The 18,928-nt window shown below is 46.8% G+C and overlaps 1 protein-coding gene across 12 annotated transcripts in view; it reads left to right on the top strand.

Annotated features, from left to right (window-relative positions):
* The window catches only part of chd3 (chromodomain helicase DNA binding protein 3), a 26,673-nt gene extending 7,745 nt beyond the window's left edge, over window positions 1-18,928 (top strand). For 8 of the 12 annotated variants that reach the window (XM_061762956.1, XM_061762953.1, XM_061762955.1 and 5 more), the window contains 23 exons: window positions 589-762; window positions 1,146-1,287; window positions 1,361-1,492; window positions 1,559-1,676; window positions 2,314-2,438; window positions 2,533-2,764; window positions 3,378-3,562; window positions 4,300-4,477; window positions 4,552-4,638; window positions 5,506-5,591; window positions 5,807-5,940; window positions 6,025-6,169; window positions 6,551-6,713; window positions 6,859-6,968; window positions 7,042-7,234; window positions 7,338-7,424; window positions 7,512-7,643; window positions 7,912-8,020; window positions 8,413-8,545; window positions 9,952-10,147; window positions 11,185-11,348; window positions 11,661-11,757; window positions 14,477-15,007. In XM_061762956.1, the coding sequence (XP_061618940.1) occupies window positions 589-762; window positions 1,146-1,287; window positions 1,361-1,492; window positions 1,559-1,676; window positions 2,314-2,438; window positions 2,533-2,764; window positions 3,378-3,562; window positions 4,300-4,477; window positions 4,552-4,638; window positions 5,506-5,591; window positions 5,807-5,940; window positions 6,025-6,169; window positions 6,551-6,713; window positions 6,859-6,968; window positions 7,042-7,234; window positions 7,338-7,424; window positions 7,512-7,643; window positions 7,912-8,020; window positions 8,413-8,545; window positions 9,952-10,147; window positions 11,185-11,348; window positions 11,661-11,757; window positions 14,477-14,727 (3,373 nt within the window). In that variant the 3' untranslated portion in view covers window positions 14,728-15,007. The other 4 variants (XM_061762957.1, XR_009786679.1, XM_061762959.1 and 1 more) reach the window with 4 other exon arrangements.

Below are 18,928 nucleotides of genomic sequence, written 5' to 3'. Positions count from 1 at the left end.
TTTTCTTTCTTTCAATAAACGTATGAAAATGAAGTTATTTTCCGTCAAGAAAATCAGTTCCTATCTTGCAACAATGAAGTTGTATTTACGTGTGGAAAAAGTCAGTGTCACTAAATGTACTTTTTATTTGATTTGAGTGTTTTTTGTATTTGTTTGAGATAAAAAGTCACATTATAACAAGAATGAAAATCACTATATTTCAAGAATTATAGTGTTTTTTTATTTTTAAGAAAATTATGTGAATTAAGTGGCTTTTTTTTTAGGAAAATGTTACAAGAATTAAGATGTATATTTTTTTGAGGAGATAAATGACAATATGATAATGAAGCTCTATTATTTTCAAGGAAAGTTGCTATATTACAAGAATGAAGTCAGGTTGTTTTGAGGAAAAAAAGTTGCAATTTTGCGAAAATTCCGTTAAAAATAGCAACGCTACAAAAAATATTTTTGGGAGAAGAAACTTGTTATATTACGAGAAAGAAGTTGTATTATTTTACCAAAAAAAAAAAAAAAGAGTTGACATACTCCAAGAATCAAGTTCTATTTAACGTTGAAGTGGGAATGTCCGTATGGTACGTGCTTGCGCAGCAACCTGGACGGCTTCCTGGAGGAGTTTGCCGACATCTCCAAGGAGGACCAGATCAAGAAACTGCACGACTTGCTGGGGCCTCACATGCTGCGGCGACTGAAGGCCGACGTCTTCAAGAACATGCCCACCAAGACCGAGCTCATCGTGCGGGTGGAGCTGAGCCCCATGCAGAAGTACAAAACTCCATATCTCGTTTTTGTTTTTTTGTTTTTTTTGGGGGAAAAGATCGCAAAATCCAAGGTGTTCATTTTGATGAGAAAATAGTCGTTTGTTTTCAATTGTTAGTTGTTTAAGCGTGAATCATTACTGCTCCATCAATGCTAGTTTGGGTAGCCAGCCTGCGGTGTTTTGCACGAAGCTAGCAGCCTTTCGAAAGGCAACGTGAATGTGGTTTTGTTAAAAATACAACATGTAATTCTCTTTGATTGCTGCTCAGTTTGACAGTCGACTTCAGCGAGCTCGAAGCCAAACGGTTTGTGGTTGTTCAACAAGCCGAAAGGGTTGTCAAATGGAACAAGGCCTCCGTCTTTTTTCTTTCTTCCGTCCGTAAACACAGAAAATACTACAAGCTGATTCTGACCAAGAACTTTGAGGCGCTGAACTCCAAAGGCGGCGGGAACCAGGTGTCCCTGCTCAACATCATGATGGATCTGAAGAAGTGCTGCAACCATCCCTACCTCTTCCCCGTCGCTTCCATGGTGGGAAAAGCGCTCGCGCTCTGTCACCGCCTTCGCAAAAATGCTACAGCGGCGGTCGCTCGTTTCGTTCCAGGAGGCCCAGAAAACGCCGAACGGTGCGTACGAGGGCTCCGCCCTCACCAAGGCTTCCGGGAAACTGACGCTGCTGCGGAAGATGCTGAGGAAACTAAAGGAGCAGGGACACCGAGTGCTGGTTTTCTCACAGGTATCCGCCCCTCGTCACCTGCAGTTTCTCGTTGGCCACGGTTTTGGTGACGCTCGCCCTTTGCAGATGACCAAAATGCTGGACTTGCTGGAAGACTTCCTGGATTACGAAGGTTACAAGTATGAGAGGATCGACGGCGGGATCACCGGCGCGCTGCGGCAGGAGGCCATCGACCGCTTCAACGGTAAGTCCCAAGCTTGAGTTTTTTTCCTTTTTTTTTTTTAAACGCACACTATTACGAGAATGAAATCTTATTTTAGAGAAAAAACACTCAATAGTATTAGAAATGTAGTCGAACAAATATTGTATGAAGTGGTATTTTGTCACAAAAAAACGGTGCGACAAGACGAGCCTAAAGTAACAGCTTTTTTTTTTTTTTAAAGAAAAAGGTTATTTTACTAGACTTAAGTTTTATTTTTTCCAGAAAAAAAGTCGGCAATATTAGAAGTGTCTTGTTTTATTTTAAAAGACAGTCACAACATCGCTGAATATATTAATGAACGTAATTCGCAAATGAAGTCACCTTTTTTTTTTGGTGCAAAAAGTCATAATATTGCCAGAAGAAAGTCGTATTTTACAACACAAAGTGTTGGAGTCCAGTATTTAAGTTGCAATTTATTTGCCCACTTTTTTCTTGATATTAAGCTTTTTAAATACTAATAATGACAACAAGTATAATACTCCTTTCCCGTGCGATACCGGCTTTATCCCCCAAAATAACCAATCGCTTTTTTGTTTCTCCCTCGAAAATCTGCTTTTTTTTTTTTTTTCTTTGCAATTAAGCCCGAATCGTCCTCGGTGCTCGGCTTTCCTATTCGCAGCTCCTGGCGCTTGTCAGTTTTGTTTCCTGCTGTCCACCCGCGCCGGAGGCTTGGGCATCAACTTGGCCACGGCGGACACGGTCGTCATCTTCGACTCGGACTGGAACCCTCACAACGACATTCAGGTAGCGGCGATGGGTTTGCGGCCTTTCCTGTTTCCGCTCTCCTCAAAAACGCTACCTTTTTTTAATACCTTTTTTCTTTGCGCACCCTTTTCAGGCCTTCAGTCGGGCTCACCGCATCGGGCAGGCCAACAAGGTGATGATCTACCGCTTTGTGACGCGAGCCAGCGTGGAGGAGCGCATCACGCAGGTGGCCAAGAGGAAGATGATGCTGACCCACCTGGTGGTCCGGCCCGGCCTGGGCTCCAAAGCCGGCTCCATGAGCAAGCAGGAACTGGACGACATCCTCAAGTTTGGAACCGAGGAGCTGTTCAAAAATGGAGGAGAAGGTGACTGAGCACAGCTCCATTGTGTTGATGATTTGAGAGGAGCAAATAGTCTTGTATTGTCGAGGTAAAGTTGCAAAATTAGGAGAATTGGGTTGCATTTCTTTCAAGGAAAAAAAATGGTGATATTTTGCCAAATTACCTCGTATTTTTTCAAGGGAAAAATGTGGCGTTAAGTCTTCTTTTCTTGACATTAAATTTGCAATATTACAAGAATTAAGTTTAACATTATTCAAAAGAATTCGTTTTTGGAAAGAGAAAAGTTGTAATATTACTTGAATTAAGTTCTATTTTTTTTTAATTAAAAAAAATAGCAGTATTATTACAATTTAGGTTGTATTTTTTTGAAAAAAAAGTTGCATTATTGGAAAAGTCTTACTTTTGGGAGGGAAAAAAAGTTGCAATATGACAAGAACTAAGTTGTTGTTGTGTGTAGAATTTGAGAGGAAATAATGTAATCTGCTTTAGAAAAATGCTGGAAAATAGCAAAGTGAGGAGAAAAAAAAATGAAGCGGCGTGAATACTTTCCGGATGTACTCTATATCGTATTGTTGCGCAATACATTGCCTAATAATCGACTCGGGCTCGAGTTGAATCGATCGGCGGTCCCTGACAGGTATGAAGAATCCCTCGGGGGATAAAGCGGAGGACGAGGGCAACGTGATCCACTACGACAGCGCGGCCATCGAGAGGCTGCTGGACCGAAGCCAGGACGCCACCGACGACTCGGACGTCCAGAACATGAACGAGTACCTCAGCTCCTTCAAAGTGGCCCGCTACATGGTCCGAGAGGAGGACAAGGTAAGAGGCGAAGGGAAGAAAAGGAATTTTTTTTTTTTTTATATTTCACTTCCAGCTTTACCTTTTTTGGGCTGTTGCTAGGAAGGGGGGTGGGGGGGGGGGGGGGAAATGTTGGCAGCTCTGCCGCATTCATCTTGGTTTACGCCAAAAAAGCGGTGAAATAATGAACCGAGAGAAGCAAAATAGCGCTGCAGATAACTGGGGTGATAACTCACGCTCTCATTTCTCATCGGAGCTGTATAAATATATTGACGGCCGCTGCTTTAATCCGCTCCTTGCGAAGAAACATCTGTATTTCAGTATGGAGCTTGTTGAAGACATTAGCGACGGGGGCAAAGAGCTTGTTAATGCAGCACAGATATGCGAGATTATGGCGTGCCTGCTCTTCTCCCACACTGCTTATCGCAGTGTTTCCCAAACTTTATTGAGCCGAGGCACATATTTTGCAAAAGAAATTGAAAAAAGATTTTTTTTTTGCTTTGAGTTGCAAAAAAAATACAAAATAAATAAAACATTGAGAGACGCGCGCTGTGTGGTGGCAGGAACTCAACTCAACTCACTCACTTCACAACAACAAGCAGCAGTTTGTCAAATAGTTGTTGAGTTGCCGTTTACTGTCAAACAAAACAAAAACAAAGCGAATAAAACCCGCTTCTTCAGCTTTTGCCTTTCGGGAAGTCCGCTTCGCTCCGTACGGCGAGAGACGATCGTATCGCCGCCTGCTTTTGGTGCTCCAGGTGGACGAGATCGAGCGAGAGATCATCAAGCAGGAGGAGAACGTGGATCCCGACTACTGGGAGAAGCTGTTGCGGCACCACTACGAGCAGCAGCAGCAGGACCTGGCCAGCAAACTGGGCAAAGGCAAGCGGAATCGCAAGCCTGTCAACTACAACGACGCAGCGCAGGAAGACCAAGGCATGGCCGCTTTTTTTTTCTTCTTCTTGCTTTTCTTCTCCTGGCGGCGCCGCGTCACGTTGGCCGTTTTTCAGAGTGGCACGCCGACATTTCCGACAACCAGTCTGAGTACTCCGTGGGCTCCGAGGAGGAAGACGAGGACTTCGACGACCGTCCGGAAGGCGAGTCGCGAATTCGCCGACTCTAAATCCCCGTTTAATTTTTTTGAAACAGATGATTTTTTTTTTTCTCCACCAAATCCCTTCTTAACATAAAGTGAACAATAATAATATCATTAATACTATATTTGTATGCCCCAATTTTCCATGACTTGTGATTTGAAATTCAATTTGTTGTTGGCAATATAAGTTACCACACGATTGGCGGTGCAATTGTGTGGTCACGTGACTGCACATTTTTGTTTTAATAGTCATAAGGAAAACCATGACTAAGAAGTGGCCCGTGACAAAAATGAGTTTGACACTAAACCTTTAAACAGCTGCTTCGTTCACACACGAGGAGCAGCGAAAAAAAAAAAAATAAACCCCGCATATCACAGAAGAGAATTATACATGGTATATTTCAACACCAAAATGTCCAATCAAAGAATATTGACAATGACATTAAAGTTAACCTGTTTTGGGATCGGACTTTGTGCCAAGATGAAAGTAAAAACTATTGCTGTAGGGCATTCGAAACATTGTTTTTGCGTGTGGGGTCTGCAATCAAATAGCTGTACAATCAAATAAATTCTTATTTAGCTGATCCAGTTGCCTGGCACACTCGCGCAAAGCCCTTTGCCAAAATACACAACGCGCGCCGGAGACGGCCATCTCGGAGTGAAAGCTCACATTCTCCGTTCCTGACCTCCGCCAAGGAGCGTCAAGTTTTCATCATCGCCTGAAAATCATTTTGAAAGGCGAGCATGCGATACTAGATTAAAAACGTGCCTTCGCAAAGAGACTTTTTTTTTCCTCGCGTGGCCTCGGCTGAGGCCTTGTTTTGTTTTTTTTTGTTTGTTTTTTTTGAACCCATTGATTCCCTTGCAGGTCGGAGACAATCCCGCCGCCAGTTGAGGAACGAGAAAGACAAACCGCTGCCTCCTCTTCTGGCCAGAGTGGGCGGCAACCTTGAAGTCTGTCCACCTGCTTTCCTTTCAAATCTTCACATATATACGGTTTATATACAGCATTGTAACTATTCACGTATCGCTAAATATTCTCCATAAGCAGTCGGGTATGACGTAAACCTCAGCTAAGTAGTGGAGTAACAACTATAGCTGAATACAAAGCGTAGCAAGTGAATATTGTTCTACGCAGATCGTTCTCACCGGTCTTTTTGTTCCGGTAGGTTCTCGGCTTCAATACACGTCAGCGGAAGGCTTTCCTCAATGCGGTGATGCGCTGGGGGATGCCGTCTCGGGACGCTTTCGCCTCTCAGTGGCTGGTCAGAGACCTCAGGGGCAAGACTGAGAAGGAATTCAAGTAAGTGGAAGGAGAGGGGGAAAAAAACAAAGGCACGTTGAAGCCAGCGCGTTGAAGCTTCAGGCTTGGCCGTGTCTCTGCCAGAGCGTACGTGTCGCTCTTCATGCGTCACTTGTGCGAGCCGGTGGCCGACGGGGCGGAGACGTTCGCCGACGGCGTCCCCAGGGAGGGCCTGTGTCGCCAGCCGGTCCTCACGCGCATCGGCGTCATGTCGCTTGTCAAGAAGAAGGTGGCGCTCTTTTTTTTTTTTAATTGAAAACTTAATTTGACAGAATCTGTGTGGTCCCTGGACCCTAAAAGTTTGAGAACACTTGCAGTAGCGCCGTGATTCCAAACCGTTGTGCCATCGGTAAATGATCCAATTCCACTTAATTGGTGTAAAACCTTTCATCTGTTTCCTAGAAATAATGTCTTTGTTTATCTATCAATCCCAGTAACGTTTATTGACAGGCAGAAAAATGAAATGCTCTTCCGCTAGATGGCGGAAGGTAAAATGAACAAATAGCGGTACCTTGATTTACAAGTTTCATTTATTCCGTCACGACGCTCGCACCTGAAATGAGCTTTTTTTTTTTCCCGATCGAAATGAATGGAAATACCATCACTCCAGATCCAGGAGTTTGAGCACATCAACGGGCGCTGGAGTCTGCCGGAGCTCAAGCCCGACGTCAGCCTGGACAAATCCTCGTCCAGAGCGTCGTCCCCCGCCGCCAAGACGGCGACGCCCACGCCAGACGCCAGCTACAACAATACGCCGTGCCACTCCAAGCCAGGTAGACGGCGGGGGGAGGGGGGGAAAAAAACCAAAACAAACACACAAAAAAAACATCACAGTTACACTGGCTCTCCAGCAGGGGGCGCTCCTCCCTCTGCTGAGGACAGACAGGTGAGCTCATGACGTTTTGTTGACGTATGCAGCGACGCCCGCGCCGGCGGACAAGCCTGAAAAGAACGGGAAGGAGGGCGAGAAGGAGGACAAGGAGGATGGCGAGGCCCAGTCGGAGAACGACAAAGAGGAGCGCAAAGAGGTGGGAAACTCTTTTTGCTTGAGTTGCGTGTCTTTTTTTTCCTCATTCAACTGTGGCCCTGCCATCATTGCAGCTCGGCACGCCGCAAAGCGCGCCTCCTCCGAGTCCGAAAACGGAGGGCAAAGACGACGACGGCGGCGGCGGCCAGTCACGTGAGGAGGACGACGACGACGGACCGAGCGACGCTTCGCCACAGGAGAGGACTTCGCCAGACGAGAGCAAAGTCCCAACCCAGCGGGATGGGCGGGTGCAAGAAGGGAAAACAGGTACAGTAAGATTGGCGCTTCACGAGTCACAAATTCACCGATTTGCTCGACTCACGTTTTTTTCTGCTCTTTCTAAAACGCTCAAGCCCTGTGTGTCTCTCAGATGGAGCAAACGTGGATCGGGAGCGGCGAAAAGACACGGACGAGCCGGAAGCGGCAGACGCCGAGGAGACCGCCGAACCCGACGAAGGTCAATCAGACAGCCGTCAATCAAAATGCATTGTTCTTGTTTTGTCGCTCCCCTCTCAACGCCGCCCGTGCTCGTCGTCGCCGACAGAAGAGGCGAAAGGTGACAAGGACGCTGGGAAAGAAATCGGAGAGGCGAAGGCGGAGCCCGCCGAGGGGAACGGGAAGCCGCCTGCCGAGCGGCCTCGCTTCATGTTTAACATCGCTGACGGCGGCTTCACTGGTCAGTCGCAACGTGGACTTGAAATTATAAATAACGAGGACCGTGTTTTTATCGTTTCCCTCTCCTCCACCTAAGGAAGGTGGTAAGGAAGGTATGTCGGTAGCTAGGAGGTAGGTCGATAGGGAGGTAGGGAGGGAGCTATCGAAGGAAGCTAGCTGAGGAGGTAAGTAGACACGTGGGAGTTATTTGTGACCTGGGGAAATGATCGCTACTTCTATATGAAGGAGACGGCTGTAAAAACGCTACATGCTTCCGTCTCCCTCGGCAGAGCTGCACACTCTTTGGCAGAACGAGGAGCGGGCCGCCATCTCCTCGGGGAAGATGAGCGAGATCTGGCACCGCCGCCACGATTTCTGGCTCCTGGCAGGAATCGTCATGTATCCTTGGCGGCGCGCTAACCCAAAACCCCACCCACCCACCCGCCTCGAGCCCCCCTGGCGTGTTTGTTTTTAACAGCAAACTCAAACATTAAGTACATGTTGTCCTCGCTATTTTGTGAGTCAGGGCTGCGTATCAATGACATCAATCTTGTTTTATGATGCCGCTCACACTGAGTTCTGCCATAAATTTGACATCTCGGAAAATTCCGAGTTGGCACAAAACATCAAATAGCGCTCCCGTGCTAGTACAGTGTTTTAGTGTGTATTTTAACGGGGCAGCTGATACATTTCCGTGGCTTTGTGACACGTGACCTCTCGACAGCGTTGCGTGCGACTTGATCTTCGTTGTAAATGAAGTCGTTTGGAAGGTTCCTTGACCTCGGCACCAGTCACGGCTACGCTCGGTGGCAGGACATCCAGAACGATCCGCCGTTCGCCATCGTCAACGAGCCGTTTAAGTCGCAGGCCAACAAAGGCAACTTCCTGGAGATGAAGAACAAGTTCCTGGCGCGGCGCTTCAAGGTAAGCCAACGCAAACGTCCCCCCCCCCCCCCCCCCTTCAATTGAAACAATGATAATACAGCGATTCACTGTATTTTGGATCCGACTGCTTATATTTTGCGTAAATCTCTGCTGTGTCGCGCAAATCTGGAGTTGAAAGTGTTTTGTGGCTTTTTACAGCTTTTCACGCTAATGTACTGTAAATATTGTAGAGGATTGGAAACATACAGATTTGATGCCTTCCAGTGTTTTTCTGCGTAGAACACAAACACGGATAATAATGCTTGGCGAGCTCCTTATTTAGCTTGACATTTTGTGAAGAAAGAGCGCTTTGCTGTCATCGATCACCTGACAAAATGCCCCGAGGCGCACATTCCGCTCGGCCCGGGCCAAAGTGCTGACTGCAGCCTTCCTCATCCTCTTTTTGACGGCCTCACGTGTTCCGCATCATCCAACATCCTCATTTACGGAATCTGTCGTCCCTTTACTCATTGCTCAAAATAACGACGACTTAATAAAAATAAAGAAAAAAATAATAGTTAATAATAATAATAATTTTTTTTTTTCTTCCCCTTCTTCAGCATATTAAGATTGATTGCATGGTGTAACGTGAATAAACAGCAACATGAATATTCGGCAACTTTGTAGCTACCTAAGGGAGGTACTTAAGGTAGGTAAGTAGGTACCGCTGATAGGTAGGTTGAAGGTACCCTGGTAACTTGTTAATGAATGTAAGTAGGTACCGAAGGAATAGTGCCGCATGGTGAGGTTTATGGCTGGTGAGGCCCTGACATTAGAGTCAGATTTACACTTTATGAGCCAAACAGAATTTGTCACTGCTCGACATTCAAAAACTTGTATGCGTTTTCTGAACTGATGTTTTCATTTTTTATTTGTAAGAATGTTATTTCATCATCATTTGTTCAAGTTATATTCTTCATGATCTGAAATGGATTTGGGCTTAATCAGAGGTGCTTTTAATAGTGGCAGGTGGCTTTAAATGTGATTTCATGTCAATTCCGAACAAAGCCGCATGCTAGTTCTAAGAGAGTCAGCACATTTGTGAAACCACATTTCAGATGTTGTGTTTTATGTCCCTCCTCAAAAAAAGAATAAAAAAACTATTGCACGTTGTTATAATAATGATTTATCTTGGTCTGACTTTTTTAAATTGCAAAAACCTAGCATTTGGACAGGGGTGTGTATAAAAGTCATGTTTATATCCACTAGAGATATAAAATAGGTTGGAAGGTACCTACAAGTTCCTGGTATTTATTTTACAGTTGCATTGTTATATATATTTTTTTATTATATATTTTTGGGGGAAAAGTAATACATCTTTTAATAAGTAGTCTCTATATCTATAAAGACAAAAGGTTGAGGAAGGCCTGGACTGTCGTAACTCGTCATATTTCCCCCCCCCCCAGCTGCTGGAGCAGGCGCTGGTGATCGAGGAGCAGCTGCGGCGTGCGGCCTACCTGAACATGACGCAGGACCCCAGCCACCCGGCCATGGCGCTCAACGCGCGTTTCGCCGAAGTGGAGTGCCTAGCCGAGTCGCACCAGCACCTCAGCAAGGAGTCGCTGGCGGGCAACAAGCCAGCCAACGCCGTCCTGCATAAAGGTCAGCGGCACCCGCGCAATTTTTATGCATATACAGTAAGTTATAACCACACGCAGCAGAGTGGAAAAAACAGAACGATGATCTCATGAAAGAAAAATCTGTCACACAATTCTGGAGGTCGGTAGATCCTTTGTATTTGGGTGTACTCTGGTAAGTAGAGTAGGTTGGTACCGAGGTAGGTAGTCAGGTAGGTAACTAGGAGCTACCTAGATAGAAGAGCTACAGTCGGTGTGTCCCCTGGTAGGTAGGTTGGGTCTTTGGTAGGTGGTTACCTAAGGAAGATACCCATTTATCAAAAGTGGGTACCTCAGGTAGGTACCTCGGTACCCCAAGTTAGTTACTAGGGTACCTTCCTTGGCTACCTACTTTAGGTACCTTCCTTGGCTACCTTCCTTAGGGACCCTCCTTGGGTACATACTTCAGGTACCTCAGTACCTTCCTGGGGTACCCACTTTATGTACCTGGGTAACTTTCTGAGGTACCCCACGTACTTAACTCATTCACTGCCAGCCTTCCCAGTTAACATGGATATTTAACTTCTAAAGCCGTTAATGGCAGTGAATGTGTTTTAAGAGGGAACCTATCTACCACTGGACCTATAACCAAGCAAGGCAGCCAAGGAAGGTACCCGGGTACTTTCCTTGAGGTACTCTGGTACCTTCCTTGGCTACCCCTTCCTTGGGTACCTAAGGTAGGGACCTAGTTATCCAAAGAAGGTATCCAAGTACCCAAGGAAGGTAGGTTGGTAAGTAGGTAATATTCACTTGTACTCTCCTGGTGTTTATTTCACACAGTTGTATTGGGTCAGGATTTTTTTAGGAAAAAAAAACAAAACAAAACACTCACTCTAAGGATTTGTAGTCCTTGAGTCAAATTGTGTCATTCCAAATGAGCCAAATATGGTTGAATTGAATAAGAATCCTGGAAAATGATACTAATTGTATGATTACAGTCCAAACAAAACAAAAAGAAGCTAATTCCACCTGGAAGACATTATTAGCTGGGAGCGGTGGAGTCATCTCTTGTTGTCCTTGCAGTGCTCAACCAGCTGGAGGAGCTGCTGAGCGACATGAAGGCCGACGTGACCCGGCTGCCGGCCGCGCTGTCCCGAGTGCCGCCCATCGCCGCGCGCCTGCAAATGTCCGAGAGGAGCATCCTGAGCCGGCTGGCCAGCAAGGGCACGGAGACGCACGCCCCCCCGGTCAGCCGCCTCTCTTCGCTCCGAACGCAAACACTCTAACCTGTGCAGGCTGCCAGTGGAAAAATGATGGAAGGCGGCCAGTAAAAACACAGAGCCCATCAACCTGCGCTATTTCACTCCACAACTGCTTAGTCAGCAGATTTGCTTCACCATCTTTAAGCACTTTACAATGTTATTCTCGTTTCCCTTCCTGCTGCTGCTGCTGCTGTCTACCCCTCGTAGCCCCCCCCCCCCCCACACACACACACACACAAACACACACTTCATAAATGCCATCCTGTCTGAACTTACCCCCTCCTCTCCACGGTGCAGCCTATCCCTCCCGGACTCTACGCCACCCATCAGAACTACGGAACCCCCTTCGCTCCGGCCAACTACAGTCAGATGCCACCCGGATCCTTCATATCAGGTTAGTGTGCCTCCAATTTCTTTACCAAAGAGACTTAACACAAGTGATGAATTCCATCTTTTAGCTTTTAAGTCTTCATCAACACCTTTTGGACATGTGCTTGGTATGACAGTGGCGCTAAGGACGGTACCCAATTTACATATTCGTGGATATTTTTTTTTTTTTTTTTGGGGAACCTATCCTCCATTATTTGCCAAAAATGCCCTAAGATGCCACATGATGGCGGCAAAGCCCTTCCCAATAAAAAAGTAGTCCTGCCCAGTAGGGACCCAAGGAAGGTACCCATGCATCTACGGTAAAGTTGTCCTACTTTCCGATTAAACGGGGCTTTGGGACCATCTTGTGGTGTCTTGGTGCCAAGGAACTATGTTGAAGTGAAACATCTCGTCTGAGATACAAAACTTTGTATGTTGGGGAGGAGCTAAGTTTCGCCGAGAAGAAGAAGAAGTCTCCGCCACATGTACACGTCCGCTTCCGGTGCATTTGACCACAATCATATAATGTGTAAGCCCTTTATTTTTCAAGGGTAATGTCTTAAGATGAGTTTGAAATGATATAAAACTGTTTTAGGATCATAGTGTATGGTTTATGGTCCGTCCGGACATCTTTCGTGGGATCCAAATGGAGGACAAACAGGGCACTCGCATAAAGCAGTGACGGCAGTGAGGAGGATTTGGTCTTTGCTTTCCAGTTCTGGACTTGATTACCCGGCGGCCCTGCGCTGATGACGCGGGCAAAAAGCCGTCCAGAACCTTGCTCCTATTTAAAGATATCCATCTCTGTTGTTGTGGGGGAGGAATGGAAAAATGCAATGTCAACATGATACTTAAATGTGAAGCACTGTCAATAGAGTGTTCATCTCAGACGCTCAAGGTCCACAATGGAGTCCATATGAGGGGCGGGGGTGGGGGGGGGGGGGGGGGGGGGGTTCTCGTGTCAGAGGCCAGACAACCACCTGAAACAGACATTAGCAAACACACTGTGTCTATATTAAGGTTGTTTTACCAAAATGTTAGACCTGTCTGACGACTCATTTGGGTCTCAGGAATGTGCACATTGTGTTTTGGCTGCGACGTCCGACCCGCCGCCTCCCGCAGCAGCTCGTGAATTGATATTCGCCATGGCATGTGCTCGCCAGACGCACTCTGTTGCTGGCCAGCATGCGTGCGTGCGTGCGTGCGTGTGTGTGTGTGGAGATGTTTAGCTAACGGAGATGTGGCAGAGATAACTGCAGAAACCTGGTCTTTCCCCAACGGCTCGAGCGCGCTACGCCGTCCTGGTGTAATTGGAGACCGAAACATCTGTCAAAGGCATTGCACGTTCCATCGGCGAAAATGTCATTATCCCCAGGCCACGCCAAGAAAACACGCAGGAGGTATTTTGAGAGGGACGCCAACCGCAGAGGCACTCTGCTCGCGTAAATGCGTGACGGAAATAGCCGCGAGTTGCCCTGCCGGCTCCCGAGTCTGCGTGCAGTCGGGTATTCGAGGCCACATCGCCGCCCCTGATTGGGGTCCTGACCAGAGAGGGAGAAAGCAAGCAAGCTGGCTGGAGATGTGATCAGAGTTAAAAACAACAAAATCCAAAGAGTTGGCCACCGTCAAGCTCCTATAATAGCCCTCTCCTCGGAGACATTCCCATGTGATCCCCCTCAACCCCCACTCACTTGACTGCATAAAACTCCAATGTAGTCCCACAGTGCTTGTTGTGAACAGTTTTTCAGGGGGGTCCAGTTCACTGAGGGAGCGCTCCTGAACCTCATGAACACTTCAGAGCCGCCATCCGAGGTCTCGTCCGAAACGGGCTTCGGGGGCTCGCGGGGAGGCCTTTGTTCCTTTGGGGAGGGAGGTGTGGAACCATTTTCCGTTGGTCCTCAGACGGCAGTGGGGGGCTTTTCAAACGGTCTGCTTCATCGCGCTGTTGACATTTTGACGTCGTCAGACCAAGACAACGCCTCCCAATTGTGCAGCGGTTCCTCGCCATCAAATCGGAAGCAAATGGCCACTGAGCTTAGAGTGGCACACAGAGTCTGCAGCAGAGATCCAGAGAGACTGGAAGAGTCACAGAAAGCAATTCCGTGAACATTTTCATGGTTTCATTGCCGCCTGTGCAGAGCTGATCGTCTCTTTTGCAGAGCAGAATTTGCGGTCGGCAGTCGCGGTTTGGAGTATCGGAGCATTTTTCAAACTCAGTACAAGTACAGACGCACAGTAACGGCGCTGCTGTCGATATCGGCGCAGCTCTAATAAAAAAGCGCTGAAACATGCAACAATCTGCATTCAAAAGTTTAGAGAACGTCAATTGAAGTCCACCTGCACACGTTTCAGTGCATTTCAGGTTCGACCTGAAATTTGACCCCAAAAAAAAGCAGATTATTTGTGCGGTGGTTGTGGCAAGGCAAAACTGCACTCGCTGTCGCGACGGTGTGTCGTCTTCTTGAGCTTCACCGGGTCAGTGAAAGATGTCGCGCCCGCCGCTTGTTAGCCGCTCATCCATCACGTCTTCCTCACCTGGACTCGCCACGAGAGAAATGTTCCTTAATGTGCACCACGTGGGTTCATTCAAGCACCCGCAGGACTACCGAGCCCCTCCCCGCCAGCTCCAGTAGCCGCCCTCTGACCGACTAAATCCCCGCCGCCGGGGACCAGTAAAGTGTCACATTATCGTGCGCCCCTTCTGCAAGCCTCCACTACAGTCTGCCGCTTGTCTGCCCCCACAGAAGCCACCGGCGGAGCCGCTTGGGGAGCCGGCGGGGGGCCGGCCGCTGTCGGCGTGTGCCAGAAGACCAAGGAGCACGATGTGGTGCAGCGGCAGCGGGTGGTGGACCTCTGGAAGGACGGCAAGTCGGAGGGGGCCATCGGCCTGGAGCTGCGGATGCCCAAGTCGACGGTGCACAGCATCATCGTCAAGTACCGGCTCAGCAACACGGTGGAGAACCTGCCGCGCAACGGTCGTCCCAAAAAACCCTGACAAGTGACCCTGACCGTGCCTTGGGGAACGCCGAGGGAGAGAAGTTGCAAGTCGGAGGTCAAGTGCCACGCGGGAAGCGGGAGATGTCGGAAAGTGGCACGAATGACTTGCGTGGGGGTGGGAAAACGGAGAATGGATTGACGTGGACCTCAGACAAGACTGCATGTTAATGCAATCGCAGGTTTTCAGGAATTCAGAGAGAGGAAGACAAATACATTCCTGATTTCCTGAGCTCCCCCCCTTTTTTTTTTTTTTTTTTTTTTGGAAAAAAAAAAAAGTTCCTCTTGAATCAATTCTTCATCCACCGGCATACTGAAGGAGCCTTTCTCCTGGCTTTGACCCTATCCTCCCTCATTCCACCGCAGTCTTCCACTCCCCCCCTGTCTGCGCACATACACACGCACACGCGCGCGTGCACACTGTCTGGACCCCACACAGAATCTTGCAAAGAACTTCACGTATCTGCTGACTTTGAGCAGAGGAACGACAATGGCGAAAGTCATCCGGGAACACCAAGCCCTTGGACACAAAGCGTCGGGGTTGGGGCCAAGTCTTCATTGTCTCGCTTGAATTGGATTTGGCTGTTAAACAGTTTTTCTTTGGGGGGGGGGGGGGGGGGTTGGGGCATGTGGTTTGGATCAGTTCGTTTATGCTGGTCTGGTCTGTGGATGCTTTTGGTAAACTCTCAATTAAAGGAATCCGAGGTGAGGAAAGAGCTTGGTCAAGTTGCGCGCTTTTGCCGACACTGACATTGACAGGCACAATTCCGATGTAGATGACTCGCTATTTATACCGATATGGGAAGTCACTACGCATCCATTTTCTATCGCGCTTGTCCTCATTTATGCTAAATGTTGCGTCCCAGTGTTGAAAAAAAAAAAAAAAAGGCCACGCATCAATCCATTTTCTACGGCACTTGTCCTCGTTAGGGTAAATTTCTACGCATTTCATTTCGTGACGCTTGTTGATATCTGTTTGGAACTTTGCACACGAAGATTCCCAGCAGCGGCATTTAGCTTCTGGCTTTTTAAAATTAATTTTTTATATCCGCTAAAGAAGCAGACTTCCCCTTGTGGATTTGGTGGAGAGCAAAAGCCCAAAGAATGCTTCTGCTGCTGCTGTGTCATGGATGTGTGTCAAAGCGGCGCTCAGACACCCGTGCAAATCACTTCCAACCTCTGATTTCCTGCTCTCCCTCTCGATTGAGAAAGTCCAGCGGCGTGCGGATTTATGAAAGCCCAGCTGGAGCGACTCTCCGCTCTGAAGTCGAAGCCTGCACTTTTCACGTTGAGACACACACACACACACACACACAAGTTTGGTCCAGAATAGAACTCTTTGGCACGGCTACAGTCGGCCGAGCTGAATCTCTGCCTCGCTCCGCCAAGATGGCAGCGCTCTTGTCGCTCAGATAGCAGACGGGACCCACCGGAGAGAGTTTTTTTATTATCTGTTGGACCCGAGTTGCTTCATCTGGTGCGTGCTGAGTCGCTCCAACACGATCCCGAGCTCAGCAGATGTCATCTTTGTCATCGTAACTGCGAGTTATCAACAACCTGGAGCATACCAGTGTTGGAAAACAACCGCCATTATCCCTCCTCACCCCCCTTTTGACACATGGTCTAACCCGTGAGTCAATTATGCCATCCATCCATCCATTTTTGTATAGCGGTTGTTCTCTTTAATGTCCTGGGTGAGCTGGAGCCTCTTCAAGCTGTCTTTGACCAAATGTTACCATAAAAGGCCACCACAAAAAACAATATTTGAAGCGGGAAAATGTGCCCGCGCCATCTGGCGGACGAGCTATGCGCAACGGCTGATTCTGTTCCTCGTTCACCCAGTCTTCACCTCCTTTTGTTTTAATTCTCATGTGATACCCTCCCTTCGCTCTTTCCATTCCCTCCGTTCCCCCCCCCCATTGGCAAAACGCCATGAATCGAGTTAGTCTTGCCTCCCTTATCGCGCGGCAGATCTGGAAGCGCTGTTATGACATTCGAGCCGCGGTGCGAGCGCACCCGTCGTCTATTCCTGGCTTTTGTTTGGAAAAGGAGCTCTAAACTCACCGTCGCACTCATTGACGAACGTGGGAAGCGTATGTACCTTCATGTCAAATGCTTTTTTTTCGCCACCGGAGTGCCACAAGGCTCCATGCTAGGGCACCATTGCTTGCAGTGCATCCGGAAAGTATTCTCTACTAAACTCCAACTCTGCTTCTCCCTCCCACCCCACCCTCGCAGTGCTCAACGGACCCCCCTTGTCCGTCAAGAAAGAGCGGGAAGGAGATCTGCGACGGGAGCAACGTAGCGGCGAGGTCATCTGTATTGACGACTAGGTTAATGCCACCTGACGCGCGCGCACACACACAAACACACACACACACACATAAGCGTGAGTATTCAAGCAACACTAAAAGGAAACAAAAATGTATACTATGAGAATGACGTCGATCTTTTTTTGATGGACTTTGTTCCAACAAGACGACGTTTTGTGACTCTTTTTGCTTGGAAAAATACTGACTTTATTCTTGAGTTGCTTTGCAAGATTGACGTTTCCCACTTAAAAACACATTTATTTTTATGATTCCAACTTTTTTCTCTGGAAAAATATGACACAATTCTCCTAAGTTTCTGACGAATTTGATTTATTTCATGAAAAAACGTCTTGTCCGATAAGGTAAAATCACTGACTTTATTCTCATAAAATTCTGACTTTATTTTTGTAAGGCAACAGATTTTCTCAAAAAAATAAACTTTGCTCCCATAAAAACTTTTTTTTAAAAATGTTTTCAAAGTAACAGTATTACTTTATTCAGGCAAAATTACGACTTTTTTCAAAAATAAATAAAATACTTTATCCACGAAATATATGACTTAATTCTCGCGAGACTATGGCTTAAATCTTGTAAGATTTTCTACCAAAAAATGATTTTTTTTCTTGAAAGACTCATCACATTACGACTTTATTCTTGTATAATTATTTTTGCTTTCTTTTCACTGTGGCCCTAATGCACGCGCATATACACACACACACACAGTTGCAGTTCTCCTAAATTCCTTCGCTTTTCTGCCTCAAACCAAGATACTCCTCAACAAGCCTCCTCTTCGGAGACTTGCACGCACACACACGCACGCACACACACACACACACACACAATCACACTTCACTCCAGCAGCATCCTCGCGCTCAGAGCTGCATGCAAATTTCTGGTGGCATGCATCAACCAACAACACAGTGTACAGTCGGATAATTCTCTTTATACCACGAAGCTCCCAATGAATGTTTCTGATGGTTTGCTAACAAATCAGTATTAGCCAACATCCCTCCCCCCGCCCCCGCCCCCCCCCCCCCCCCCCCCCCCACACACACACACATACACACTTTTTAGTTCTTCGTAGTTGTTGCCTAGTTTCGTTTTTTTTTTTTTTTACGTCATTTTACATTTGGAACTTGCAGATGATGTACACGCACACACATATTGTTAGTGTAGATTTAAAAAGTCTACACACCCCCATTCAAATGCCAGAGGTGTGACTGCAAAAATGTCAGGAAAAGCCTACTAGACCAGCTGAACTTTATTGGAGGCGCTTTAAGTGGTGGCAGGTGTTTGCTAACTCATTTGAGATGAGATTGAATGTGATTGGTTAATTTTGAAAAAAGCCACATCCTGTTATGAGGGTGTGCACACTTGTGCAACCATGTTATCTCAGTTGGGTATTTTTAAATTCCCCTTTCGAAAAGGTTAGTTTTTTACTATTGAGTTGTACAGGTTATAGGTTACATTTATGTTTTGAAATGATTTGTCTTGCTCTCATTATTTGTATATCACAAAACCTGCCATTTGAACAGGGGTGTGTAGATTTTGTATATCCACTGTAAACACCAGCCGCAATATATATACGTCTGATAACTAATTGCCTTTGGTACGCAACATCGTAGAAGAAAAGACAGCAACAAAAACGCCTTATTAAAACATAATGATGGACAAAGTGAATGGAAAAAAACATTTTTCATTTCATTAAAAAATCTCCAAACTAAAATGTTGCCCCCAAAAAAGAAGCACTTTGCTTTGTCTTTTTTTTTGGTTTGTTTTTTTAAATCTTTTGTCACTACGCCTATCAAATGTTGGCCGGCAATGAAAGTATTTACAAAAATTACGCATCTCCTTATTTTTTTGTTTGTAATAAAACAGAATGAAATGAGA

The sequence above is a fragment of the Phyllopteryx taeniolatus genome, chromosome 23 (genome assembly GCF_024500385.1).
Source record: "Phyllopteryx taeniolatus isolate TA_2022b chromosome 23, UOR_Ptae_1.2, whole genome shotgun sequence".
In the NCBI taxonomy this organism is placed as follows: domain Eukaryota; kingdom Metazoa; phylum Chordata; class Actinopteri; order Syngnathiformes; family Syngnathidae; genus Phyllopteryx; species Phyllopteryx taeniolatus.
The sequence above is the reverse complement of the archived record's forward strand: the minus strand, read 5'-3'. Positions and strand labels throughout refer to the sequence as shown.